The sequence below is a fragment of the Terrapene carolina genome, unplaced genomic scaffold, assembly GCF_002925995.2.
Source record: "Terrapene carolina triunguis isolate 2854851 unplaced genomic scaffold, T_m_triunguis-2.0 Scaffold42, whole genome shotgun sequence".
Classification (NCBI taxonomy): domain Eukaryota; kingdom Metazoa; phylum Chordata; order Testudines; family Emydidae; genus Terrapene; species Terrapene triunguis.
The window spans coordinates 7567505-7595307 of NW_020664393.1; the positions used below are offsets into that span (position 1 = coordinate 7567505).

The following is a 27803-nucleotide window of genomic DNA, read 5'->3' on the forward strand; positions in this document are numbered from 1 at the left end:
GCTGCTGGTACCTCAGGGCTCCAGCAGTGGGGCTCTGGCGGCAATTTACCGTACAATCGTACCGGCTTACTTTCACCTCTGCTTAAGTCATCCCTGTGACCACTAGACTGATCAGAAGTAGTTGGAATATAGGTTGCTCCCCAACCTGAGACTTTATTCCTGAGCAATACACTGACATGCTACATCCCAACCCTACTTCCATTTTGCAAAAGCTCTTTGAATAATGAATTGGATTTAACTAGCTGTAAGTGACAAAATGCTTCTTGGGTAGGGCTGGCTGGAAAACAAGCATTGCATTTAATGGGGGGAGGGGGAATCGAGGTTTCGGCATTTGGTTTAATTCTGCATTGGGATGAAACAGATGTTTCAACATTTTTCACTAAATGACTTGAACTTGTTTCCCACATCCCATGTGAGTGCCATAACCATCAGGCTATTGGATCACTCTCTCTTGTTGGAACTGTTCCACTTTGGAAAAATAGTTACCTGTTCATTGTCCAGAAGCAGACACTGACTCCGTAGCAAATAATTAGGACATGAACCTGTATATCCCACATCCTAGGTTCAAGTTCCTGCTCCAAACCTGGGTTTACTGGTTTTCTGGGGGTCTCTCTTTAAACTCTATTTTGGACTTGAGAAACCTTCCTGTTAAAACTAATTTGTTTCTATAAAAAGTTTTGATTTCAACCAGCTCTAGGAGCAGCCCAAACTGCTATGTTCCTGTGACTGTTAAACTGTTCTGAAATAGCTGGGACACCCCACTCCCTGACTGAACGCTTTATTCTTGCGCCACATGCTGACATAGCTCACACACCCATTTTCCATTTTGTAAATGGCACTTGAGTAAGGAACTAGATATTGACTGGCTGTACATGACAAAATGCTTTTCACGTACGTAATCCCAATTGGCACAACCCTGCAACCATTATGAAGAGACAAGGATATGCCACTTCCAGAGCCCAAACTTTACTGGGCAATCCTGCAAAATATTGAACCCCCTTTTCTATTTTGCATTTTCTTTGTTAGTAAACTTAATATACATGCAAAAATCAATTAAACAATATTTAATCAATTTGTTACAAATCCAGCTACAATTATACCATGGAGATTATATGGACACTTAGAAATTAAGAAGCAGTGATACTCAGACCTCAGTGGTTCAGGAACCAAATTAGCAATCAACATACAAAAGAGCCAGAGTAGTGTGAATTCACGGTTTCATTTGTTATAGTAATATATATCCATATTTAAACAGTATGACAGGGAATATATAAAAATTCTCACAGCAAAATGATCAAGTTATTTTATCAACTACAAGTGACAAATAACATAGCTAAAGCATTCTGATTGTAATTTTAATTATTAGCCAGTGTGTTTTAATATCAGGTGCTGCAAAGAGTCACAGGAGACACAAAGAGCCGCTTGTGAGCCTCAGTCTGAGTATCACTGGTCTATAGCAACCCTGGTTTGTTCTTGGACAAATGAAGACCAGGAAAAATGGCTACATTTATCAAAATTTGTTACAAATATAAAGATATATATAGTAGGATTAGTGTTGTCTCCTTTGCTCATTATCACACAAACATGAGAACAGGGGCACAGTTACCAAATATCATTTTTATTAACTACATAACATATTCTAAGACCTAGCTTAATGTATATTGTTGCTCTGACAGCTTCTAAAACACAGTGATCGCTGCTGGAGGGCTCTCAAACTATTTAGGATTACTACCTTATTCCAATAGACTACAATTAGTTGAACCAGTCTTTAGTGTTATGACATTTGTACAGTAGCAATGTGGTTTGGTGTACTATCCTTTTCAAGGAATTTGGAGAACTCTTCATATGTAGCTGGAATACCTTCACTTCCTTATTAGTTGCAAAATTCCATCACAGAAATGCCAACCCTTAGTTTGACCAAGTTTGTGGAAACATACAAAATGATTCCCAGAGTTGTATGTTATCCAACAACTTCGTACCTTTAATAAACACTTACATTTATGAAAATAAAGTTGATAACCTCTTAAATTATTCAATAGTTGACATTTTAAATATCAGGGAATAAAATGATTTTAACTGACAAAATTTAAATTAAATGAATATTTCTTTTACAAAACAGCCTAGTTAAAATTGACAACCTATGTTAAGGCATAGACTTACTATAATCTATCAATTTAATTTAAATTAAACGAAAAAATATGTTCAGCTTAATATTTGCTGCAGACTTTCTTCAAACCACTGAACTGCTGGAAGTCACTAAGCACCTGTGATAGTCTGAATTCCTAAACCAGCTTTTGAGAGCCTTAGTCTCTTCTGGAGGTGCAGTGAACTAGTTTAACTAGTACAGTTCATTGACTTATTCATTCAAAGTTAAGACACCAGTTTGGAGTTGAGAAATCAGAAAAGCTTCATCTTCTAATCCATGAATAAAAAACTACTTGTGAGAGGATGAAATCTACTTGTTCTAAAGTCTTGAAGGACATGGTGACCAAAAACCTCTAACTTTCCCCCTCCTTTACATATTCAGTACATTTAAGGTAATTTTATTCAACTAAAAAAATTAAATGATGGTTTTTGGATATTGCTAATGGAATTCCAGTTTCTATCCAAGTGGAGCTTGACATAAATCGTAAGTAAAAACTCAAACAATCGTCTAAATGCAATATTCACCATTTTCTAACAAAAAAGAGTAAAAAATTAAGAGTCTGAATAAGTGTACATCAAGCTTTATAATTGCTTAAATAAATGTGCAAAGAGTGTATCCCTCGATTAGCAAAAAGTACTAACTTCATTGTAAAGGTTATATTTAATTGCAAATCAACATACTTTAATGTTTAATCAACCAATGTGAATCAACCTTGCTTTAGGAACATAATTAAATAGCACAAATGCAAAACAAGACTAAAATCAGTTATGTAAGGTTTCCTACTTGCAAATTTATATTATAATTAAAGTCAGTGAATTAAATCAATTCACCCTGGTAAATATTAATGCTATATTCAAGTTATGTGGAAGAGAGCTTCAGAGAAGGCAGATGAAGGGTTTTTCCTGAGATGAGTGACATTTCATTCTTGGAAGTCAGTGATCGATGTTTGAAGAGGGGGAAAAAAAAATGCAATTCAGTGCTTTGCTGTAACAACCAAAAATGCATCTTATTTTCAATGTACTTGTTGTCATGCACAGAAAAATCTTCTAGAAATAGTTGAGGGATAAAGTCTGACATTTTCTGTATCAGACTTAATTGCAAGTGTAATGAATAATGAAATACCTATTACTCAATTGATATACACCGTTGCATCTTGTTCACAATGAAATTGTAAAATAAAGTTGCTGTTTCTTATGAAAAAAATTAAGCACTTGTTGCTGCTGATCACTGGTGACACCCTACATTTTAAGTCCTAATAATTTGTGTTCTAAGGCCCTGTTTTGCACAGAAGGGAGTTCCTGCATGATTTGATGCTGTCTTTTATCCTGTAATCCTGACAACCAACTACTATACCAAATATCCACATGCAGATGGAAACTGTGGTATAGATGTGCATGCAGAGGGACAGTAAAAGATTTTCATAGATTTAAGACCAGAAGGAATCACTGGATCATCTAGTCTGTATGTCATGATAGGCCACAGAATTGCATCCAGTTACTCCTGTATTGAGTCCAATAACTAGTGTCTGATTATAGTATATCTTCCAGACGGGCATGCGCAAGTGGGCGCAAATAGGGGCATAGCCTCCTCCTCCCCCCCAATAATCAGCAGGGGACAATCCTTCCAGCCCTGGGGCCCAGAACTCCTCATGCTCCAGGATGTGGTGGGAGAGCAAACTTCTCCAGCCCCTGGGCTGCGGCAGGAAGTGTGCTCTCCCCGCCACAGCCCTGGGGAGAGGAGCTCTCTTGCTCTCCCTGCCACAGCCCAGGAGGAGTTCCCTCTCCCTGCCACAGTCCCAGGGTGTCTCTCGCTCTCCCTGCAGCAGCCTTGGGGGAGAGGAGCTCCGCTTTCCCTGCCACCGCCCAGGAACAAGAGGAGTTCTGCACCCCTCACCAGAGCCCTGGAGCTGGAGGAGTTTGCCCCTTTCCCCACCAGAGGAGTTCTGTATCCCCCACTGGTGCTCCTCCAAAAGTGGTAAAGTTAAAATTCCTGCGCATGCCCTTTCTTTCAGAAAAGCGCATACTCTTGGTGTGAAATCGAGATGGAGAATCTACCACTTCCCTAGGTAATTTGTTCCAATAGTTAATCATTCTCAATGTTTGTTTGGGCCTAATTTGAATTTATCTGGCTTCAGCTTCCAGCCAATGGTTCTTGTTATGCCTTTGTTTACAGTATTAGGTTCAAGGGCCCTTTAGTACCCAGTATTATCACCACATGAAGGTACTTACACACTAATCAGACACTCAATCTTCTTTTTAGTAAACTAACTAGACTGAACTTTTTAGGTCTCTCCCTCCAACACACTTTCTCCAGCTGTAGAATCATTTTTGTGGCTCTTTTCCCAGGGTGGATTTGATTTAAATCAAATTAATTTAAATCACTAGTCAGGAAGACGTGATTTAATCATGGATTTACATAAAAGTGCATTCTTGGTGGTTGTTATAACCTTAATACATATTCTTCAACTCAGATTTAGGTTTCATTTTTGGAAGGTACACATACTTTTTAAAGTGATTTATTTTGAAAACTTTTCAGATAAGTTTTACAGCTATATTAGGAAAACGAATGACTGGTTGAAATAGATATTTATGAAGTCATTGGGAGGTGAACTATCATTAATATTTGGAGGATTTTCTTGTCATGCTGTATAGGATGAGAACATCACCAGACATTTAAATTTTTATGTAACTAAAACAACATTCTGTATTCTGGATTTTTTCTTCAACAGCAAATGAAGTTTTAACAAAACAAGCATATGAATTTAGTTAAACATTCAAGTTGTTTAAAATAAGGTTAGTTTTTGTTAAAGTTTAACTAAAATACTTAGTCGACTTTGTTTTTTATTTTAAACCAATTTCATTTATGTCAGCCAGGTCATCATGAGAAACTTAAAATATTGGTTTCTGCAGCTAACTCAGTCGGCTTCACCTTCATTTTCCTGTTTGTTCATAATCTGAAAAAGAAAAACAAGCTTTTCTGCTTTTTCAGGGCCCAAACAATTTCTCAATTTGGAATGAATTAGTCCAAAAGAAGAAATATTCTTTCTACACCGGCAGAAGAAGCTACTGCTGTTAAGTGAGATCACTTCAACAGTCTCTGAATCCAAGTGCTTAAGTGACATCCACCAGTTCACTGGCGTGACTTTCTTTAAAATATCATCAGCCAACATATTTCTTGAATGGTTCACCCTTAGCTCTGAAGTTTATTATAGTTGGCATTATGGAGGGGTGACTACTGGATGTCCATGTCATAGCCAACTCTTCTTCAGCAGTTAAGGTTTGACCCTCGTACCGAGTATTGAGAATATTTGCAAGAAAATGAGCTAGAGATAGTGCTTGTCCCATTCGTTCTTTTAATGCTTGTAATTTAACTCTGTCATTGCATATTTCTTTTTAAGATCACTCAGTTCCTTCCAAATTTCAACAGTGTCAGCAATAAAACAGCCATTTCCCTGCGTTTTGTTCAAGACTACAGAAATAGGCTTCAGGGTACTCAGCATGCATTAAGAGAAATGTTTAAGTCCAATGTTGAAAACTTTGGCTGTGACTGCCATCTATTTTTTCCACGATTTTGTTCACAAACTCATCAGATTAGGCCAGTTCTTGATATAGTGTTCAAAACAGTCCACTACTGCGTTCCATCGCACATCTCGTGGGAGAGTTGCTTGGTTCCTCCCACTTTTTTCAGAGCAGCTGCTGCAAAGTGGTTGTTACAGAAGTATTTTTCCATTTTTGACAACATTGGCCTTTATTTCTAGAACACTGAAGTCTTTGGCTAGGAGGTGCATCAAATGAGCACTGCAACCGTATGTTTTTAGCTTGGGACTCTTCACTCTCTTCTAAATTTCTTCTCATCTTGGATACATTTGCAGCATTGTCTGTGACCAAGCTGCATACTAGACATTTGATTTCCCCTCCCCCCACAATTTGTTATAGCTTTTACTGCTACTTCTTGTAAGTATTCTGCTGCGTGTGCATTTCCTGATGTATCAATTGTTTCTGTAAGAAGAAGGGAATGTCTTCCTGTTGTCACACAAGCACATACAACAGAATCTTTGTGAACGTTGCTCCGCCCATCAAGACTCAGGTTAACAATTTCATCCTCTAGACCTTTTGCACACTGCTCAATTTCTTTCATACATTTTATCCAGCAGTTTGCCTGTGATATCTGCTCTGTTGGGTGGACCATATCCTGGTATTAATGACTGAATCATGTTAATGAAGCGTGGGTTCTCAATCATACAGAAAGGAGAGTTTGTTGCATAAACAAACTGGGCAATTTTTTCATCAATTACCTCTTTGTAATCTGCTGGTTCTTATCAGAAACTTATCTATGGTTGTTTCTGGATGGAGTTTTTTCTTCTTTTTGCTACAGGTGATATACATGATGTGACTGAAACACTATCATTGGCAGATACCTCTGAAACTATAGAAAATGATGGTGATCTTTAAGGTGGATAGTCTTCAGAATCCTGTATGTTGAGGATGGATTCTCCTAAACAAAATAAGTCAATGCAGTTAATTATTACCATATTGCTCATTTAGTATTACTCATTGCATTCACTGACACTCAGTACTACTTTAAAGGTGATATTGTAAAAGGAAGAGCTGCCTATTTCAGCTATTTTTTTTTTATAACAATTGCATCTAAAATGATAGTACCATAGAGTAACAACTATATTTTTTGCTCAAAAATGAGAATTCAAGAATAGTCCAGAAGGAAGACAGGCAGTCCTTAAGAAAAAAGTATGAAATAAAAAAGTTTAACAACATGAAGGTCCTGCATGTTCAGATATGTTCCTTTCATCATCAACGCAGCTTCCTACGGAGAAGGAACACTTCTCATGATGTCTCATTCGGGCAACCAGGCCTTGCATTTCTTTGTTGCACTGTTTGCATTCTGCACGCATACCTGTCTTACCCACAGGTAGAGGAACTTCATTAAAATATTCCCAAACTGGGTCTCTTTTACGGCCTACTGCCATTATAGGTTTTCCCTTCTAGTGAGAGAATGATATGGTAAATCTCAAATCAATGAAAGCTACACTCAGAAAGACCTCAAGACTTCTAGAATATGCTGCTCAAACAGTTTCACTTTTGTTTCTACTGCCTGTCCCTTCCTTCTCACATTTATCTCCAGACTTCTTCTATTTGTCCAGAACTATTCAGCTCCCCAACAATCTTCTATTCATTGAACTTTTTGAAACTTTGCACTTTTAGAGAGAGGTAAGGGATTGACTCTGTGTACACAAACTTGCAGAGGGACAATAGGGTTGAGGTCTGTTATTTCTCACCTCTATATATTTAAAAACATTTTTGCTGTTAACAAGCATAGTATCTATGGAGACACATCCACAGTTTCAGATCTGCAAACTAAGTATCTTTGATGGTATTTTCTAGACTGAGCACCGAGTTCCACTGGGTAGATAGAAAGACTAACCTAAATAATCTATACAGAAGCCCCTGGAACCCTGTAAAACTGGGTCCCTAATCCATGAATTACTGGAACTCATTTACAAAACTTTTCTTAAACATTACATGAATATATTGTCTCATACGATAGAATTACAATTTATAATCCCTATTCCATGATGAGATATTGTTGAGCTGTAAAGTATGTTAATTAAAACTATCTTTAGATAGATTTGAGGAAAAAACCTGAATAAAAAAAATCAATTTTTTAAACAATTGATTTTTAGCCACCCTGTCTTTTCTGCACCCTCTCCAATTTTTCAACATCCTTTTATAATTCAGACTATATGCAATGCATTATACTAGTATCAGTCTGACCAATGCCATTTACACAAGTAAAAATCACCTCCCTAATTCTACTCCCCTAGCTATACATCCAAGGATTGGAATAGCCCTTTCTGCCACATCATCAAACTGGGAGCTCATGTTGAGTTGCTTGTCCACAATGATCCCTAAACCCTTTCCAGTCACTGCTTTCCAGGGTAAAATCCCCCATTCTGTAGGTATGGCCTGCATTCTTTACCTAGATGTATCACTTTGCATTTGGCTGTATTAAAACATTTTTTTAATGGGTTCAGATTACCAAACCATCCAGATTATTCTGCATAACTACCCTGTTGTCATCATTTACCATTCCACCAATCTTTTGTCATCCACAAATTTTATTAGCAATGATTTTATATTTACTTCAAGATTACTGATGAAAATGTTGAATAAAACCCCACTAGAAACATCCCCATTCAATTATGAATCCCCCTACTTTGAGATAGTCAGTTCTTTCAGTTTAATATATGCTGTTATTGTATTATAGTGCTAGCTTGTAAAATCAGAATGTTATGGTAATAAGTCAAATATCTCACAAATCTACATATTAGTTACCTTTATCATCCTGTAACAAGTTGCAGACTCAGTGCCTCCTGCTGGTTGCTCTGGGAATTAGCTCTGTCCAGCTATGGAGTGCCCTCTGCAGGTAGTGTCTCACCCGTTGTCTGCTCTGCTGTGTGTCTGGGACCCACATTGCTCCCTGGCTTGTGGCATCTTCTTCTGGACACAGTCCTCCGGCTGTGCCCCACTTGGTTCTCACCCCTTCCGGGGGTATCCAGAGTCCTCAGTCTTCACCTGCCCTCGTGGCCCACTGCAGCACTAAAGTCTAGCCCCTTGCCTCAGGGGAAAGCCACAGTCTGTATTGGGCCACGTTCCTCCACAGCCAGGTGCAGTGTAAGGGAGGAGGGGGTGGGAGCCAAGCCCGCCCACTACTCTGGGTCCTAGCCCAGGGATCGTCTGGCAATAGCCATGTCCCCCCTTCCTTCTCTCTCCTCTATTGCTCACGCCCCCTGGGCCACTTTCCTTTGGCCCTTGCACCTTTTTGGCCCTTTCTTTCAGGGGTCTCAGCCCAGCAGGTATCAGGCTGGAGCTTTTCCTCTGTTCCCCTGAGCCTGCCCAGCACAGGTCTATCTAAGGTGCTATCCCAGGGAGTCAGTCCTCTTCCCTTGCTTATCAGGGAGAGACTCCCATCTCTTCTGCTTTGCAGCCTTTATATAGGGCCCAGCCTGGCCCTGATTGGCTGCTTCTAAGCCTTCTCTGATTGGCTCGGTTCTGCGCAGCCACTCCAAGGGCTGCTATTAACCCTTTGTCTGCCAAAGTGAGGCAACTGCCCCACTACACACCCAAACTTGTAAACTCCTCAAAGAATGAAATCAGGTTTGCTTGGCAAGACCTAATTTCCATAAAACCATATTGACTGGCATTAATTGTATGCTTAACTTTTAATTCTTTATCACTTGACTCCTGTATCACCTTTTCTATTATTTTGCCTGGGACTGATGTAAGGCTATCTGGCCAATAGTTACCCAAGTCGTTTTCCTTAGGGTACGTCTATACTTACCTCCGGATCCGGCGGTAAGCAATCGATCTTCTGGGATCGATCCCGGAAGTGCTCGCCGTCGACGCCGGTACTCCTGCTCCGCGAGAGGAGTACGCGGAGTCGACGGGGGAGCCTGACTGCCGCGTGTGGACCCGCGGTAAGTTCGAACCAAGATACTTCTCTTCAGCTACGTTATTCACGTAGCTGAAGTTACGTATCTTAGTTCGAAGTGGGGGGTTAGTGTGGACCAGCCCTTAATTACTAATGGACTGGAAAGTACTCATGTGATAAGAATATCATCCTGCTTCTTTCCAACACAGAATAAAAATATCTGTTGAACACATCTGCCTTTTCATAAACTAATTTATCATCTTCATCTAGTAACAAGCTTATATGAATGCTAGGATTTCTTCTGTTCTTGATATACTTAAACTCTTTCTTATTGTCCTTAGCTCTGCTACACATGGGTCCCCCCCCATCTTTAGTTTTCTGTAGCAACTGATATAAATTAGAAGTTATGAAGTAGAAAATTGGTATCTACTTCCCCCGGGCTGTCCCTAGCAATTCTGGGGCCCTACGCAGCTCCCGCGCGGGGTGGGTGTGTGTGTGTGGGGGGGGGGGGCAGGCCTCTGCAGGGGGGGGGGGCTGGCTTGGGGGGCAGGGGAGAACCACCCCCCAGCACTCACTGGCAGCGCAGCTGGGGCCGGGTCGCTGCACTTCCCGCCGCCGGTGCGTGCAGGACCAGCCCTGCTGCACTCCTCAGGGGAGTGGGGGCGAGGCGGGAGCAGAACAAGGGCGGGAAGAGGTGGGGCTGGGAAGGGGCAGGGCAGAAGAGCTGGAGCAGGGGCTGGAGCAGCACGCAGCTGTGCAGGGCACCAGGAAATTTGGTGCCCTGATCTCTATGGCCCCATGCTGTGCCCCTCTAATAGCCCTGGTCTCTGACTGTTCAAACTCAGCCTCCAGGTGCTGAGCCTCTGCAGTCCAGCCTTGAGTGAAGCTTTCATCCTCCCCTTCACAAATATTATGGAGCGTACAGCACGTGGCCATAAGCATTGGAGTATTGTCATTGGTAAGGTCTAGCTTCCTATATAAGCATCTCCAGCGGGCTTTTAAATGGCCAAATGCACCCTCAACAGTCATTCTGCACTTGCTCAGCCTGCTGTTGAACCGCTCCTTGCTGCTGTCAAGTTGCCCCGTGTATGGCTTCATAAGCCACAGCATTAAAGGGTAGGCAGGGTTCTCCCAGGATCATAACGGGCATTTCAACTTCCCATATGGTGATCTTCTGGTCCGGGAAGAAAGTCCCTGCTTGCAACTTCTTGAACAGGCCAGTGTTCCGAAAGATGTGTGCATCATGCACCTTTCCGGACCAGCCTGCATTAATGTCCGTGAAACACCCATGGTGATCTACAAGCACCTGGAGAACCATTGAGAAATATCCCTTGCAATTAATGTACTCGGTGGCTAGGTAGTCTGGTGTCAATTGGAATGCGCATGCCATCTATTCCCCCTCTGCAGTTAGGGAAGCCCATTTGTGCAAAGCCATCCACAATGTCACGCACGTTGCCCAGAGTCATGGTTTTTCGGCATAGGATGTGATTAATGGCCTTGCACACTTCTATCAATATGACTCCAACAGTCAACTTTCCCACTCCAAACTGGTTAGCGACTGATCGATAGCAGTCTGGAGTAGCCAGCTTCCACAGTGCAATCGCCACATGCTTCTCCAGCGACAGGCTAGCTCTCATTCTTGTGTCCTTGCGCCGGAGCGAGCTCATCACATAGTCCCATGAATGTGGCTTTCCTCATGCGAAAGTTCTGCAGCCACTGCTCATCATCCCAGATATGCATCACAATGTGATCCCACCACTCAGTGCTTGTTTCCTGAGCCCAAAAGCGGCGTTCCACTGTGGTCAGCACCACCGTGAATGCCACAAGCAATCTCATGTCGTACCTAGTACATGTGGCGAGATCAACGTTGCACTCCTCTTGCCTTTGTAGTTTAAGGAATAACTCCACTGCCACTTGTGACGTGTTGGTCAGAGCGAGCCGCATACTGGTCAGCAGTTCAGGATTCATTCCTGCAGCCTGAAGATGCAGGGCACACAGTACACAAACCGTTGAAAGATGGCGCCAAATGCGGATGGAAGCACAGTGATTGCTGGGATGCAAAGCAATGCATCATGGGGCATTGGGACAGGACCCAAGATGCCCCATGACCCCCCCTCCCACCTTCCCACAAGTCTTAGCAGCAAAAGAGAAAGAAGTGCTCTGTGGGATAGATGCCCAGAATGCACTGCTCCAAATACCACTGCAAGTGCCGCAAGTGTGTACATGCTATTGTGCAGGCAGCTGTCAGTATGAACACACAACAATGGTTTTCCTTCTGCGCTCTCTGAGCGGTGCTGTAACTGCCGGTGCTGTAACTTTGCCAGTGTAGATGTGCCCTCAGTGCTTGCCTATACTTAAGAGTGGTGCAGCTGCGCTGCCGTAGTGCTTAGTGAAGATGCTACCTACGCAGATGGGAGAGCTTCCCCTGTCAGTGTAGGTACTTCATCTCCTCGAAGGAGGAAGCTATATTCATGGGAGAAGTCCTCCCATCTACACAGAGATGTCTACACTAGGGGTTAGGTCAGTATAGCTATGTCACTCAGAGAATTTTCCACACCCCTGAGCAACATAGTTATACTGACATAAGTTGTCAACGCAGACCAAGCCTCAGTTGAACCTGCACTACAGCATCCAGCTTTTTAGCATTTTTGGAAAAGTTCATCTCCTCCAAACAGCACATGTAGCTCTTACCACTTTTAGAGCTTCAAACCACAGAAGAAAGATAACCAAGTCTTGCTTGCAACGTTGTTGTAGTTGTGTTGGTCCCAGACTACTAGACACACAAGGTGGGTGAGATAATATCTTTTATTGGACCAACTTCTATTGGTGAGAGAGACAAGCTTTTGAGCTACACAGAGGAGCTCTGTATAAGCTGGAAAGCTTTGCACTTTCACCAGCAGAAGTTGATCCTATAAATGATATTACCTCACCCACCTTGTCTCTCTCCCATCCAATTCTTGCCACAGTCAGATGAGTCAGGTTATTACCCCCATTTTACAGACACAGATTTTATGCCCCTTTTCCAAGCCACACAGAAAGTAGAGGTTTCAGAGTAGCAGCCATGTTAGTCTGTAGCTGCAAAAAGAACAGCTTATGGCACCTTAGAGACTAACAAATTTATTTGAGCATACGCTTTCGTGGGCTTCTTACTATATGTTCCATTCTATGCATCCAATGAAGTGGGCTGTAGCCCACGAAACCTTATGCTCAAATAAATTTGTTAGTCTCTAAGGTGCCACCAAGTACTCCTGTTCTTTTTGAGAAAGTGGAAGGTAGCCTAGGCTTAGCCCTCAGGAGCTCCAACTACCAACGCTGCGGTGCTCATTCCCCCGGAGCAGCGAGATCACAGAGATGGCGTCACATGGGACAACAAACCGGAAACCCCCTATTTTTTCAAGTGACCAGTGACTCGGGGGGCTGCAGGGACACGCACACCGCAAGACACCAACAGAACCTGGAGATCCAGCCTAGGGCACTCAGTCCCTGCTGCAAACCGGCTCCCTGCGAGGGGCCGCGAGCTGTTGCTTGACTATGGTGCCATCACAGCCGGTGTAACGTCTGAAACGGGTAGCAGCTACCGACGGGAGTGATGTGTGGTTTTTTAGCCGCCTCTCGCCTCTCCCATCATCTGGCCGCCCCATGACGGCGCCACCAACAGCCCGACACCTCAGGTCGCTGGGACTCGGGGCTGGGGGTCTGCTGGGGATTTGTCGCCCATCTGCACCCCCACTGCCGGGGGACAGGTCCGGCAGCGGAAGGGATCAACGAGTCCCTAGGCCGGACTCGCCACTGCGCGCGCACCTCCTTCGGCTTAGCTGAGCCCAGCCTGGTCAGCCCCAGCGCCGGGCAGAGCCTCGCTCCGTCTCTGCCCCACCCACACAGAAATGAGCGGCAAACCCCCTCCCGCGAGCGTTTTCGTGACGTCATTCATCCGCGCCGCCGCCGCCAGTCGCCTTTGCTGCTAGTTCCGGAGTCGCTGACAGTAGGAGGGTTTCCCTCGAGGGCGGAAAGCTTCGCTCACGTGCCAGGCGGACTGCGCGCGGATTGGCGGAGGGCCCCTCAGCCGGTGTCACGCATGCGCGCGGCTGGGGTGCGCGCGGAAGAGGTTCCGGTAATAGCTTCCTTTCCCCCTTTCCTCCCCTGGGAGGCGCGGCCCCTCGTGGGTGTGAGTGACTGGGGATGGGGCACGTGGAGCCGATGCGTGGGGTGTGGGCGGGATGGAGATGAGACTGGAGGTGGCTCGGGCAGGGCGGCAGTGAGCTCGTTGGGACTGGGGTGAGACGAGGGGAGTGGGACTAACGGGTAACGAGGGGGCGGGGGAGGAGTGAGCGAGGGAAGGGGGCAATGGGGGAGGCTGTGGGGAGTGACCCTTCATGCTGGGTTTCTGCTTAATGGCACCATCTGTCTCTTAAGGATTTCTGAGCAAATTAGCTCTGTTTATAGGTGAATAGATGTTTTTTCTCCCTGCCAGCTCCCTGAGTTTTTTCCTAGGGTCTGGAAGGCCCCCGGGTTTTCTGTGGTTAGTCAAGAATGCCAGAGATTCTGCAGTCATTCAGGAGGCCTTGGTGGGCCAGAGAGCAATCCAGCCCATCATGCTGTGTTGGCTGGACATGACTAATATAGTAATTGTAATAAACCTTCTTTTTGTCAGCCAAATAAACATGAGTGTCTCCAAATATGCATGGAGAACAGCTGGAGTAAGAAGGTAGTATTTTAACATACTGACTTATTTGCTACTATCTGGTTTTCTTTGGCTAGTTTTTTGTTCTGATCATAGTTATGGGCCCATCACTGGGTATGTCTACATTGCATATCTGAGCTAACTTTAACCCATCTAGCTCAGGTACTGGAGCAGTGAAGCTGCAGCAGCACAGGCTTCAGCATGGGATAGCTACCTGAGAAATTACCCAGAGTTCTGGATGGGCTTATCCAGCCTGCACTGAAGCCCAACCTGCTGTGACTTCACTTCCAGTACCCAAGCTAGGTAGGTTAAAGCTAGATCACCTATTTCTACAGGAGCTATAGTCACACCCTGTGATGCAGTGTAGACATGCTCACTGTGTCCTGCTGATTCACCTGGGACTTCAGTGCAGACAAGACTTCATAGGAAGACTGTGAAAATGTTTTTCAGCATTATTAGTACCAGTTCAGCTCAACCATTAAGCAGTCTTAGGAGACCTAATGTAGCTGGGCCATGAGTGCTGCTGTTTTAAGCACCATGTTATGTCTGGTTTGAGCAGGGTCGGATTAAATGTTGCTTAAAATGCAAGTAGCCTGCCCGCACTAGGGCTTTGCATGTTGCTGACGCTGGTTGAGATGAATGGTGGCATGTTTTAGAAAAGTTCTTTAATGTAGACACATCTGTTCATGTGCTTGGGTGTGGATAAGGTAGTTTATTAGATCTGTCTGCATTCCCCAGCCCTCCCCATTTTCCATTCTCCCCTTGCTGTTCTGTTTTGTCATGCAGTTACTGGTAATTCTGAAGATGCTATTCTGTAATCAGCCAGTCTTTAGTCAGAGTCATTGTTAAAGATTAATTGACTTCATTTTAAAATGAACATAGACTTCTTAAAATCAGCTACTTTGGCTTTTAAAACACACCTGTTCTTACAAGTATTGCAGTTCTAACTCTAACTTATGAAGAATTCATTTTTAAAAATATAGGGCACAGAGGACTGGTCTGCACTTGAAACACTACAGTGGCACAGCTGCAGTGCTTCAGTGTAGACCGGGGTGGACAAACTACAACCTGGGGGCCACATCTGGCCTTTCAGATGTTTTAATCTGGCCCTCAAGCTCCTGCCGGGGAGCAGGATTGAGGGTTTGCCCTGCTCCGCGTGTGCCGTGGCTCCTGGAAGCAGCGGCATGTCCCCAGTCCAGCTCCTATGCATAGGGGCAGCCATGGGGCTCCGCATGCTGCTCCCGCCCCAAGTGCCACCCCCGCAGCTTCCATTGGCCAGGAACCCCAGAGCCCGCACCCCCAGCTGGAGCCCTCCCCCCGCAACCTCTACCCCAGCCTGGAGCCCCCTCTCGCACCCTGAACTCCTCATTTCTGTCCCCACCCCAGAGCCCGCACCCCAGCAGGAGCCCTCACTCCCTCCCACACCCCAACCCACTGCCTCAGCCCGGAGCCCCCTCCCACACTCCATCCCCCAATTTCGTGAGCATTCATGGCCTGTCATACAATTTCCATACCAAGATGTGGTCCTCGGGCCAAAAAGGTTGCCCACCCCGGTGTAGACACTGCATATGGTGACAGGAGGGGTTCTCCCATCGACATAGGTAATTCACCTCCCAGAGGCAGTAGCTAGGATAGTGGAAGAATTCTTCTGTCGACCTAGTGCTGTCTACACCGAGGAGCAACATAGCTGGGTCAACCTAATTTTTTAGTGTAGACCAGGCCTAAGCCTTGCTACTAGGCAGAGTGCTGCAGAATGATTTAGGTCCTCTTTGGGTATGACTATGCTGCAATTAAAAACCTGCGGCTGGCCCATGCCAGCTGACTCGGGCTCAGGCTGTGGGGCTGTTTAATTGCAGTATAGATTTCTGGGCTTGGGCTGCAGCCCAGGCTCTGGGACCCTCTCACCTCGCACGGTCCTAGAGCCCATGGTCCACCCCAAGCCTGGAAGTCTGCACTGCAATTAAACAGCCTCGCAGCCTGAGTCCCATGAGCCTGAGTCAGCTGGCAGAGGCCAAAGGCAGGTGTCTAGTTGCAGTGTAGACAGACCCTTTGAGAATACAAGTGCTCCCACCTCTGTGTATGTACCAGGATAATTTAGAAGGTGCATGCCTGCCCATCATCAGTTTGCAAACAGCTAGAAGATGATAAGGTGATAAATAACAGTCATCGTGGATTTATCAAGAATAAATTGTGTCAAACCAACCTAGTAGCTTTCTTTGACACGGTAACAAGCCTTGTGGATGGGGGGAAGCAGTAGATGTGGTATATCTTGACTTTAGTAAGGCTTTCAAACTGTCTTGCATGATCTTCTCTTAAACTAACTAGGGAAATACAACCTAGATGGCACTACTATAAGGTGGGTGCATAACTGGTTGGAAAAGTGTTGCAGAGAGTAGTCATCAAGTGATTCACAGTCAAGCTGGAAGGTCATATTGAGTGGGGTTCTGCAGGATCAGTTCTGGGTCCAGTTCTGTTCAATATCTTCATCAGCGATTTAGACAATGGCATAGAGAGTACACTTACTAAGTTTGTGGACAATACCAAGCTTGGAGGGGTTGCAAGTGCTTTGGAGGATAGGATTAAAATTCAAAATGATCTGGACAAACTGGAGAAATGGTCTGAAGTCAATAGGATGAAATTCAATAAGGACAAATGCAAAATACTCCACTTCATAGAATCATAGACTTTAAGGTCAGGAGGGACCATTATGATCATTTAGTCTGATCTCCTGCACAACGCAGGCTACAGAATCTCACCCACCCACTCCTGTATCAAACCTGTGTCTGAGCCATTGAAGCCCTCAAATCATGGTTTAAAGACTTCAAGGTGCAGAGAATCTTCCAGCAAGTAACCCGTGCCCCACGCTGCAGAGGAAGGCGAAAACCCCCCAGGGCCTCTGCCAATTTGCCCTGGAGGAAAATTCCTTCCTGACCCCAAATATGGCGATCAGCTAAACCCTGAACATGTGGGCAAGACCCACCAGCCAGACACCCAGGAAAGAATTCTCTGTAGTAACTCAGATCCCACCCCATCACAAGCCATTGGGCATATTTACTGCTAATAGTCAAAGACCAATCTCATTATACCATCCCCTCCATAAGCTTATCAAGCTTAGTCTTGAAGCCAGATATGTCTTTTGCCCCCACTACTCCCCTTGGAAGGCTGTTCCAGAACTTCACTCCTTTGATGGTTAGAAACCTTCGTCTAATTTCAAGTCTAATCTTCCTGATGGCCAGTTTATATCCATTTGTTCTTGTGTCCACATTGGTACTGAGCTTAAATAATTCCTCTTCCTCCCTGGTATTTATTCCTCTGATATATTTGTAGAGAGCAATCAACTGCACACATACAAAATGGGAAATGACTGCCTATGAAGGAGCACTGTGGAAAGGGATCTGGGGGTCATAGTGGATCACAAGCTAAATATGAGTCTGCAAGTGTAAGAATGTTGCAAAAAAAAGGGAACATCATTCTGGAGTGTAAGCAAGGCAGGAGAAGTACCATAATTCTTCTGCTCTACTCTGTGCTGATTAGGTCCCAGCTGGAGTATTGTGTCCAGTTGTGGATGCCACATTTCAGGAAAGATGTGGACAAATTGGAGAAAATCCAGAGAAGAGCAAAAAAAAAAAAGAAATGATTTAAGGCAGGGGTAGGCAACCTATGGCATGCATGCCGAAGGCGGCACACGACCTGATTTTCAGTGGCACTCACACTGCCTGGGTCCTGGCCATCTGTCCGGGGACTCTGCATTTTAATTTAATTTTAAATGAAGCTTCTTAAACATTTTAAAAACATTATTTACTTTACATATAACAATAGTTTAGTTATATATTATAGACTTATAGAAAGAGACCTTCTAAAAACTTTAAAATGTATTACTGGCACGTGAAACCTTAAATTAGAGTTAATAAATGAAGACTCGGCACACCACTTCTGAAAGGTTGCCGATCCCTGATTTAAGGTCTAGAAAACATGACCTATGAGGAAAGATTGAATAAATTGGGTTTGTTTAGTTTGGAGAAGAGAAGACTGAGAGGGGATATGATAATGTTTTCAAGTATGTAAAAGGTTGTTATGGGGGGGTGGGGGGATTATTCTCCTTAATCTCTAAGGATGGGACAAGAAGCAATGGGTTTAAATTGCTGCAAGAGTGGTTTAGGTTGGACATTAGGAAAAACTTCTAACTGTCAGTGTGGTTAAGCACTGGAATAAATTGCATAGGGAGGTTGTGGAATCTCCATCATTGGAGATTTTTAAGAGCAGGTTAGACAAACACCTGTCAGGGATGGTCTAGATAATACTTAGTCCTGCTATGTGTGCAGGGGACTGGATTAGATGACCTGGAGGCCCCTTCCAGATCATCACTATCTCCTACATGTCTGACAGCTAAGCAACTTGTTAACTTTTGTATATTTTGTTCTTTAATGTTCTGCTATTTAATTCATATTATCTGTAAACCCTTTCAGCCAACTGTTTCTTTGTAGCAATTAATAAATTTGGTAACTGGATAAATAGAACTCTGTTCTTATTACCTCGTGTCATAGGAACATAGTAAAGGGAGTATTGTAAAATTTTGTATCTTTTATTTGAAAAAGCTGATCTTGCTTTTTGTCTTTTGGGGGTGTGGCATAGTTCTGGTTGAAGAAATAATTTAGTCTACATGTGCTTCAGTACCCATTGGAAGAATGACAGATGACAAAGATGTGCTTCGAGATGTGTGGTTTGGACGAATACCAACCTGCTTCACGCTGTATCAGGATGAGATAACTGAAAGGGAAGCTGAACCTTATTATGTAAGTACAATGAAGATAGGCAGGGATAGCCCAATCACATCTGGGGTTTTTTCAGGCTCTTTGGTTTTGATGCTGCTGGAGGGAATGTTGTGTGTGTGTGTGTTTTAAATGCAAGCAAGAGTGGGTGTTCTAGTATAAATGTTGACTAGGTGGCTGCTGGTGTTCTTATCAGTATTCCACCTAGACTTGATCCAAGGAGAGTTAGATGACAGTGAGTTTAAAAAAGAAAGGGGTGTCTGGCTTGTGCTAAAGCTCTCACCATTATTACCATTCATGAAACTGTAATAATGAGTGCTTTAAAAGGTGTAGGCAGGGCTTTTCACTTGAACCTCAAATTAACTGTGTTGCATACCTGGGTATGGTGACGTCCAGTGTGTGCAATGAATGCCTTTAAATGTATGTGAATAAGGTTGCTGGTTTCACTGGAAAATAATGGATGTGTCCTAAGAAGTGTTACCCTATTAGGAGTAGACAGAACATATTTATAATATTTCTTTAGACTAAGGGCTAATCTACACTACTGCACTACATCGGTGCAACTGAGCCGCTGTGGCGCGTCTGGTGAAGACGCACTATGCCAAAGGGAGAGCGCTCTTCTGTCGGCATAATTACTTCACCTCAACAAGAGGCGGAAACTATATCAGCAGGAGAATGTTTCCCGCCAACTGGTGTGGACAGCGCTTGTGGTGGTGTAACGGGGGGGGGGGGGGGGGGGGGGGGGTGACTTTTTCACACCCCTAAGCAATGTAAGTTGTATTGACTTATGTGGTAGTGTAGACAAGCCCTTAGTATGTAAACAGTAATAGTTTTGTTCTAACTTTACTGAATTTCTGTAAAAAGATGCTTAGGAAGTAGACTTGGGATTGGAACAGGGGGATGGAGAGAAGAAAAAGAAAGGTGAAGAATTTAATTATTGCAGTTGTGGACTTGAGAATGCATTCTGTCATATTCTGAGTACTAAATATTCATGGATTTAAGACCTGTGTACTTAAGGGAAAGTATCCCCCTCCAGCTGTCAGAGCTCACTATATTTTACATAGTTTAATGAGAAGCTTCTATTGTCACTTAATGTGCTTTTTTTCTATTTCAGTTTTGTTTAGTTACTTTTGTTGTCCAAGGCAAGCATATATATTTTTATATTCCAGAAGTTTCTCTAGCAGTTTTGCTCAACCCCAACAGCTCTTATAGGAGGCCTTATGTAACAATTCTTCTGACTTCCTTCAAATGGAAGAGTGTAATAAATACTGTCTAGACCGACGGACTAAAGGCTAGAAAGTAGTTAAATGTATCTTTTAAATGTTTTTATATGTTTTTCATCACAGCTATCCTCTGTAAATACTCCTGTCAGTAGTATTGTAGTGTCAGTATTTGAAGAAAGGAAAATATTGGGCTAAAAGTTTTTTTTGTACTGTTCTTTGGATTATCTGTGTGTACATGACCTGATAAAATATCTAAATTTTTAGACTAAATGTGGACAGCTGTAGGAGGGATGAGAAACATGACAGAATGAACTAGAGATATCTTTATGCACCTTATAAAGCTGATTTAATATACTTTGTATTCACTGGAATGAATAATTTTAAGTCTAGGGTAGGAAAATGGTAAAATTAGGTTCTCTAGTCTATTGCTAAGTAGGGAAAAGTGATGATCTTCCATAGAGCAGGGGGACACACGACAGGGTTCAGGATGGAAGGAGCTTTCTGGCAGCAGCTGCTGTCTCAGCTTGCTGATCTACTTAAAAAGGCAGTGTATTTAGAGTGGGGTCAGCGTACTTAAAGGGGCAATGCACGCATCTCTCTCACACTCACGGTGTGTGTCTCTGTCTCTGTCTGCCATGCTGTCTCCCCTCCCTCCATTCGCGCTGCCTTGTAGAGTGTGAGGCTACATTAACAACAATCAGTTAACTCTTGAGGGCTCAGCCAATTGCTAGTTCATCATTTAGCAGTAAGGCATTCTCTGGGAAGTATCCCACCCTCTGACTCCACCACCTCAACCAAGCTTCACAATCATCATCGCTGTGTACCAGTATTAAATTGTTTGTTTAAAACTTATACTCTCTCTCTCTCTCTCTCTCTCTCTCTCTGTGTGTGTGTGTGTGTGTGTGTGTGTGTGTGTATATATATATATATATATATAGTCTTTTGTCTGGTGAAAAAAATTTCCCTGGAACCTAACCCCCGCCCCCTCCTCCCCCATTTACATTAATTCTTATGGGGAAATTGGATTCGCTTAACATAGTGTCGCTTAAAGTCGCATTTTTCAGGAACATAACTACAACGTTAAGTGAGGAGTTACTGTATTACAAATTTTTAAAGTATCAAATGTATCTGATCAAAATTTTTAGCACAAGTGAATCTTTATTTTCAAGCAGTTCTTTATAGAAATGTATCTATCCTGTTTGATGATACGGCATACTCTATTTTTATACCTGTTAGAAAGAAAAGGGTCCCGTTGTGAGAAATGTAACTGGACCTGACCATTGAGTAATTTCTACCTTTTTGTAAATTGCTTCTGTCTCCCTCCAGGTGCATTGAGTGAGGCAAGAAAAAAACCAATTTACAGACTATTTTTTGTGTTAAAATATTTTCAGTGCTGGAAACAGTTGCATTCAAAACTTGTTTTAAAATAAGTATTTGATAGCATTAACTTATTGGCGTTTAAGAAGCAAATTACTATTACTGTCTAAAAGTATGGCATGTTTTAAAAAACAAAAAAAAACAACTGCATATTTTGTCTTCTTGAAAAACAGTACCTATATGTGGCTTTATATTAGATTTCTAAAACTTCAAAAAATAAATGACACCTGCTTGTACAAACTTTCCTTTCAGTTGCTTTTACCTAGAATAAGCTACTTGACGCTGGTAACGGACAAAGTGAAAAAACACTTTCAGAAAGTTATGAGACAAGAGGATGTTACTGAGATATGGTTTGAATATGAAGGCACACCACTGAAATGGTGAGTTGATTTAACTTTGGATCATTAAACTTTGCATGTATAATACTAAAAACTACTGTATAAAAAGATTAATCGAGTTAAGCACGCTGTCAGTATTTGCATCATAAACTAATCACACCTTACTGTAAAGACTGGAGTTTCAGTACAATGGCATCTTCTCGGAGAGACCCATCACAATATTACCATTTTCAAAAATTTTGAATTAGTTTTGGTTTGAGTGATATTTAAACTCTGTCTCTCTGTAGAACACTTAAATGCTTACTGTGACAGCTCTGATGCTTTGGAAGCATGGAATATTCAAGGACTGTTATATTGAGATATGACATGCTATGGATACGTGGAATATTCAGACTATTGTGTCAACTTTATGAACGTTATATGCATCTTTATAAACTGGCTAGTAATTGTATTCCTGGCTAAATGGGGGAGCTGAAAGTTTGTGTTGTTTGGCAACTGTTTCATGAACGTAGTTGTTTCCTTTCTACTTTCTGCTGTAGACTGTGAACTGTAAAAAGTAACATTGCTAATCAATAATCTTTCATGGAATAAAATACTTCCTTATTTCTGGAGGAGAACTGTTTTTAAAGCAGGTGATTTGAAAGCTATGGTGTGTGCTACCTCAATACAAATAACATTAGTTCTTAGTCATGCATTGAACAAGGCAAACTGATTTTAACATGTTTCTAGATGCATTTCTATATGTTGTAGATGGGAAGAAAAATATTGATATTAGCCACTTGGGTTTCTGTGAAAACTAAATGTCATCTAGTGGACTCTGCTTTGCACTGCTGACTTGCAGGTGTTGTCTTGTGACTCTCACGCTAATGAAATCCTATGAAAGGTGTTGCTTGAAATTGTTCGTAGGGCTGTCGATTAATCACAGTTAACTCATGCGATTAATTTTTTTTAATTGCAATTAATTTTTGAGTTAATCGCTTTTAACCGCCCTGTTAAACAATAGAATACCAATTGAAATGTATTAAATATTTTTGGATGTTTTTCTACATTTTCACATATATTGATTTCAATTACAACACAATACAAAGAGTGCAGTGCTCACTTGTATTATTTTTTATTACTAATATTTGCACTGTAAAAATAATAAAATAAATAGTATTTTTCAACTCACCTCATACAAGTACTGTAGTGCAGTCTCTTTATCATGAAAGTTCAATTTACAAATGTAGATTTTTGTTTTGTTACATAACTGCACTCAAAACCAAAACAATGTAGAACTTTTAGAGCCTACAAGTCCACTCAGTCCTAATTCTTGTTCAGCCAATCACTAAGACCAACAAGTTTGTTTACATTTAGGGGAAATAATGCTGCACACTTCTTATTTACAATGTCAACTGAAAGTGAGAACAGGTGTTTGCATAGCACTTTTGTAGCCGATGTTGCAAGGTATTTATGTGCCAGATATGCTAAACATGCATAAGCCCCTTCATGCTTCGGCCACCATTCCAGCGGACATGCTTCCATGCTGATGACGTCGTTAAAAAAATAATGTGTTAATTAAATTTGTGATTGACCTCCTTGGGGAAGAATATTATTTCTCCAGCTCTGTGTTTTACCCAGATTCTGCCATATATTTCATGTTATAGCAGTCTCGCATGATGACCCAGTACATGTGTTGTTCGTTTTAAGAACACTTTCACTGCAGATTTGACAAACACAAAGAAGATATCAATGTAAGATTTCTAAAGATAGCTACAGCACTCGACCCAAGTCTTAAGAATCTGAAGTGCCTTCCAAAATGTGAGAGGGACGAGGTATGGAACATGATTTCAGAAGTCTCAAAAAAGCAACACTTCGATGCAGAAACTACAGAACCCGAACCACCAAAAAAGAAAATCAACCTTCTGCTGGTAGCATCTGACTCAGACGATGAAAATGAACATGCATCGGTCCTCACTGTTTTGGATCGTTATCAAGCAGAACCCTTCATCAGCACGTCCTCTGGAATGGTGGTTGAAACATGAAGGGACATATGAATCTTTGGCGCATCTGGCATGTAAATATCTTGCAACACCAGCTACAACAGTGCCATGCGAACGCCTGTTCTCACTTTCAAGTGACATGGTAAACAAGAAGCGGGCAGCATTATCTCCTGCAAATGAAAACAAACTTGTTTGTCTGAGCGATTGGCTGAACAAGAAGTAGGACCGAGTGGACTTATAGGCTTTAAAGTTTTACATTGTTTTGGTTCTGAGTGCAGTTATTTTTTTGTACATAATTCTACATTTGTAAATTCAACTTTCATGACAAAGAGATTGCACTACAGTACTTGTGTTAAGTGAATTGAAAAATACTATTTTGTTTTTTTACAGTGCAAATCTTTGTAATCAAAAATAAATATAAAGTGAGCACTGTACACTTTGTATTCTTTGTTGTAATAGAAATCAATATACTTGAAAATGTAGAAAACATCCAAAAATATTTAAATAAATGGTATTCTATTATTGTTTAACGGCACAATTAATTGCGATTAAATTTCTTTTAATTGCTTGACAGCCCTAATTGTTAGCAATACAAAAAGAAGGAAACTGGAATATATGCAAGAAATTTGTACATCCAGCTAGAGTTGTCACAGTGGAAGTTTCTCTTAGAATTGAACAATGGTGATTATTACTTTGAATTGTAGAGCCCACAATATACTACATGCTGTTTCAATGAATAGTAAGGCATAGTGCTTGCTCCACAATCTTATATAGATAGGTGAAATATTATGACCTCTATAATCTGTGATTATGTTGTAGTGGGGGAAAAAGGGAAACTGGACTCTTAATATATTTTATTGGTTTAAAAAAAAGAACGGCTTTAACTAAAGACGAATTTGTATTTTGATACTCCTCTGTTAGACTATCCCCTTCTTTTTTCTTATTATTTGTATCATCATAGTACCTAGGAGCCCTAATCATGTACCAGGATCCCACTGTACAAACACATAACAAAAAGACGATCCCTGCCCCAAGTATCTTACAATATAAGTATAAGATGAAACAACGGATACAGACCGATGGGGGGAATACAAGGAAACAGAGAGACAGTATTGGTTAGCATGGTAGGTAGTGTTCTCTGTATACCAGCAGCCTAACAGTTGTCAAGTTTTTATAGGCATCACAGCAAAGGAGTGTTTTGAGGAGAGAGATGAAGGTGAATGATGAAGTTGCTTTGTGGACATTTACGGGGAGCTCTTCCCAAGCCTGTGGGGCAGTCTGGGAGAAATCACAAAAGTGTCTGAAAATTTAACAAGTGGGCAGTGGAGGCCAACATCTTTGGCTGATTGGAGGCGAGTATCGACATCTCATTAGCAAGAAAAAGTTGATAGGTGGGATGGGGTCTCACAGTGAAGGACCTTGAAAGTGAAGCTTATGTTTGATGCAATACAAATGGATTCAAAGTGAGGGATGAGATTGTCTATGATGGGCTAGGAGAACTCTCTTTGCTGCAGCATTCTGAATGGATATGAGCAGGGCAAGATTGCTTTTGTCAAGACCAAATAGAAGGATGTGGCAGTAATCAAGACACGAGATGATGAAAGCCTGGATGAGAGTTTTAGCTGTGTGGTTGGATAGGAAAAGCCGTATCTTAGAGATGTTATGTAGCAAGAATCTGCAAGTTTTAGATATAGCCTTGATGTGAGGTCCTTCAGAAAGGTCCAAGTTGAAGATGGTGCCCAGGTTACAGGCAGGATAGTGGTGTTGTACACCATTATCAAAAAGGAGTTTAGCAGCTCTGTTTTGGCTATGTTTAGGTTGAGCTGGCAGCTAGACATCCAGGAGGAGATGTCCGAGAGACAGGCTTATTTTAGTTTGGACAGAAGGAGACAGGTATGGAGTAGAGAACAGTTCCAAGGACATTTGAATTAGAATTAGACTGATTTCTAGGAGCACGAGGCACTACTTCAGGAGAAATATCTTTAGAAGGGAAAACAGAGCAGCCAAGTAAAAATGGGATCGCTTAATAATGATCAAGGCTATTAATGGTATGATTCTGCAAACATTTAAGCATGTACTTAACTTTACTACCGGGAGTAGTCCCATTGAAATCAGTGGGGCTGCTTGCAGTAATAAAGTTAAGCATGTGCACAGGTGTTTGCAGGATTAGGTCCTTATTTTCATTGTTGTAAGCTTTCCTATGTAAGTAAAGTGTTGGGCCATCCGAGGGACCTTTTTAACATTTGATGAGCACCAGCAATGTGGTGAGAACTGTACAGAACAGAGAATATGTAGGCCCTGCCCCAAGGAGTTGATTTAACTAACTTTTTTTTATGATGTAAAATGACACATTCTACTCTTGTTTAATCTAAGATGCATAGGGTCTTTACTCATTTTTAGGGGGGGAGCTATAGGGAGGTGCTCCCAAGCATTATGGAACTCTGGCTTCCCATGGGAGATAGAGAATGGCGAACATGAGAGCCATTGCATGGAGAAGTTTGTGGCCTTCCTTTGCAACAGTACTACAGAATGGCCCATGGGTACCCCTTGAGCCATTCTGGAAGAGCAGTGAACCTAAAATTACGAGGCATTCTCACCAGCTTATTTAAGATGTTGGGTAATTTTCAGAGAGACGAGGTGGGTGAGTTATTGAACCAACTTCTGTTGGTGAGAGAGAGAAGCTTTGGAGCCACAGAGAGATTTGGGAAAGGTATTCCCAGTGTCACAGCAAAAGGCAAGGTGGAACAGATTGTTTTGCATAAGTAGTTAGCTCATACAGTAACTCCTCACTTAACATTGTAGTTATGTTTCTGAAAAATGCAACTTTAAGGGAAACAATGTTAAATGAATCCAATTGTCCCATAAGATTTAATGTAAATGCGGGGGGGGGGGGGGTTAGGTTCCAAGGAAATTTTTTGGGGCAGATAAAAGGCATTATACTGGATACTGTACTGTACTGTACTTGGGAAGTGCCCCGGCTTACCCCACACAGGCACAGCCCGCTGCAGGGAAGGACTCTAGGAAGCACCTTTGCAGCAGCAGCGGCAGCTTCCCCGGAGAATAGGCTCAGATTTTGCCAGGAATGCTCCAGGCCCTCCTCTTCCTGTCCCTGCTCCACTCCAGGCCCACCTCTTCCCACCCCCACTCCACCTCCTCTCCGGAGCACGCCACATCCCTCCCCCCCAAAGTCCTAAGTGCCGCCAAACAGCTGTTTGGTGGTGCTTAGGAATTTCTGGGCGGGAGGGGGAGGAGCGGAGACGTAGTGCTTCTCCGCTCCTGCCCCTCCCTCCCAGAAAGTCCTAAGCGTGAAGTGCTGGGAGGGAGGGGGAGGAGCGGAGAAGCCCTGCGTCTCCACTCCTGCCCCTCCCTCCCAGAAAGTCCTAAGCGCTGCCAAATAGCTGTTTAGCGGTGCTTAGGATTTTCTGGGAGGGAGGGGGAGGAGCGGAGATGCAGGGCTTCCCTGCTCCTCCCCCTCCCTTCCAGAAAGTTCTAAGCGCCGCTGGGAGGGAGGGGGAGGAAGCTGAGAAGAGGAACTTGTGCAATGCTCCCTTGTAAAGTCGCTACTCTCCCACAGAATCTTACAAGCAGGCAGACAAACGACTTTATAAGGGAGCATTGCACAACTTTAAACGAGCATGTTCCCTAATTGAGCAGGGACATAACATGAAACAAAGTTAAATGGGACGTTAAATGAGGAGTTACTGTACTTTAAGACAGGGATTGGCAACCTTTGGCACACAGCCTGCCAGAGTAAGCACCCTGGCGGGCCGGGCTGGTTTGTTTACCTGCCGCGTCCGCAGGTTCGGCCGATCGCGGCTCCCACTGGCTGCGGTTCGCCGCT

The 27803-nt window shown here is 42.7% G+C and overlaps 1 protein-coding gene across 6 annotated transcripts in view; it reads left to right on the top strand.

Annotated features, from left to right (window-relative positions):
• Positions 1-13636: 13636 nt before the first annotated feature.
• ATG5 (autophagy related 5) overlaps positions 13637-27803 on the top strand; it is a 145010-nt gene continuing 130843 nt past the window's right edge. The window contains exons 1-3 of one of the 6 annotated variants that reach the window (XM_024211574.1): positions 13637-13703; positions 18945-19066; positions 21895-22022. In XM_024211574.1, coding sequence (XP_024067342.1) covers positions 18959-19066; positions 21895-22022 — 236 coding nt within the window. In that variant the 5' untranslated portion in view covers positions 13637-13703; positions 18945-18958. The other 5 variants (XM_024211571.2, XM_024211570.1, XM_024211573.1 and 2 more) reach the window with 5 other exon arrangements.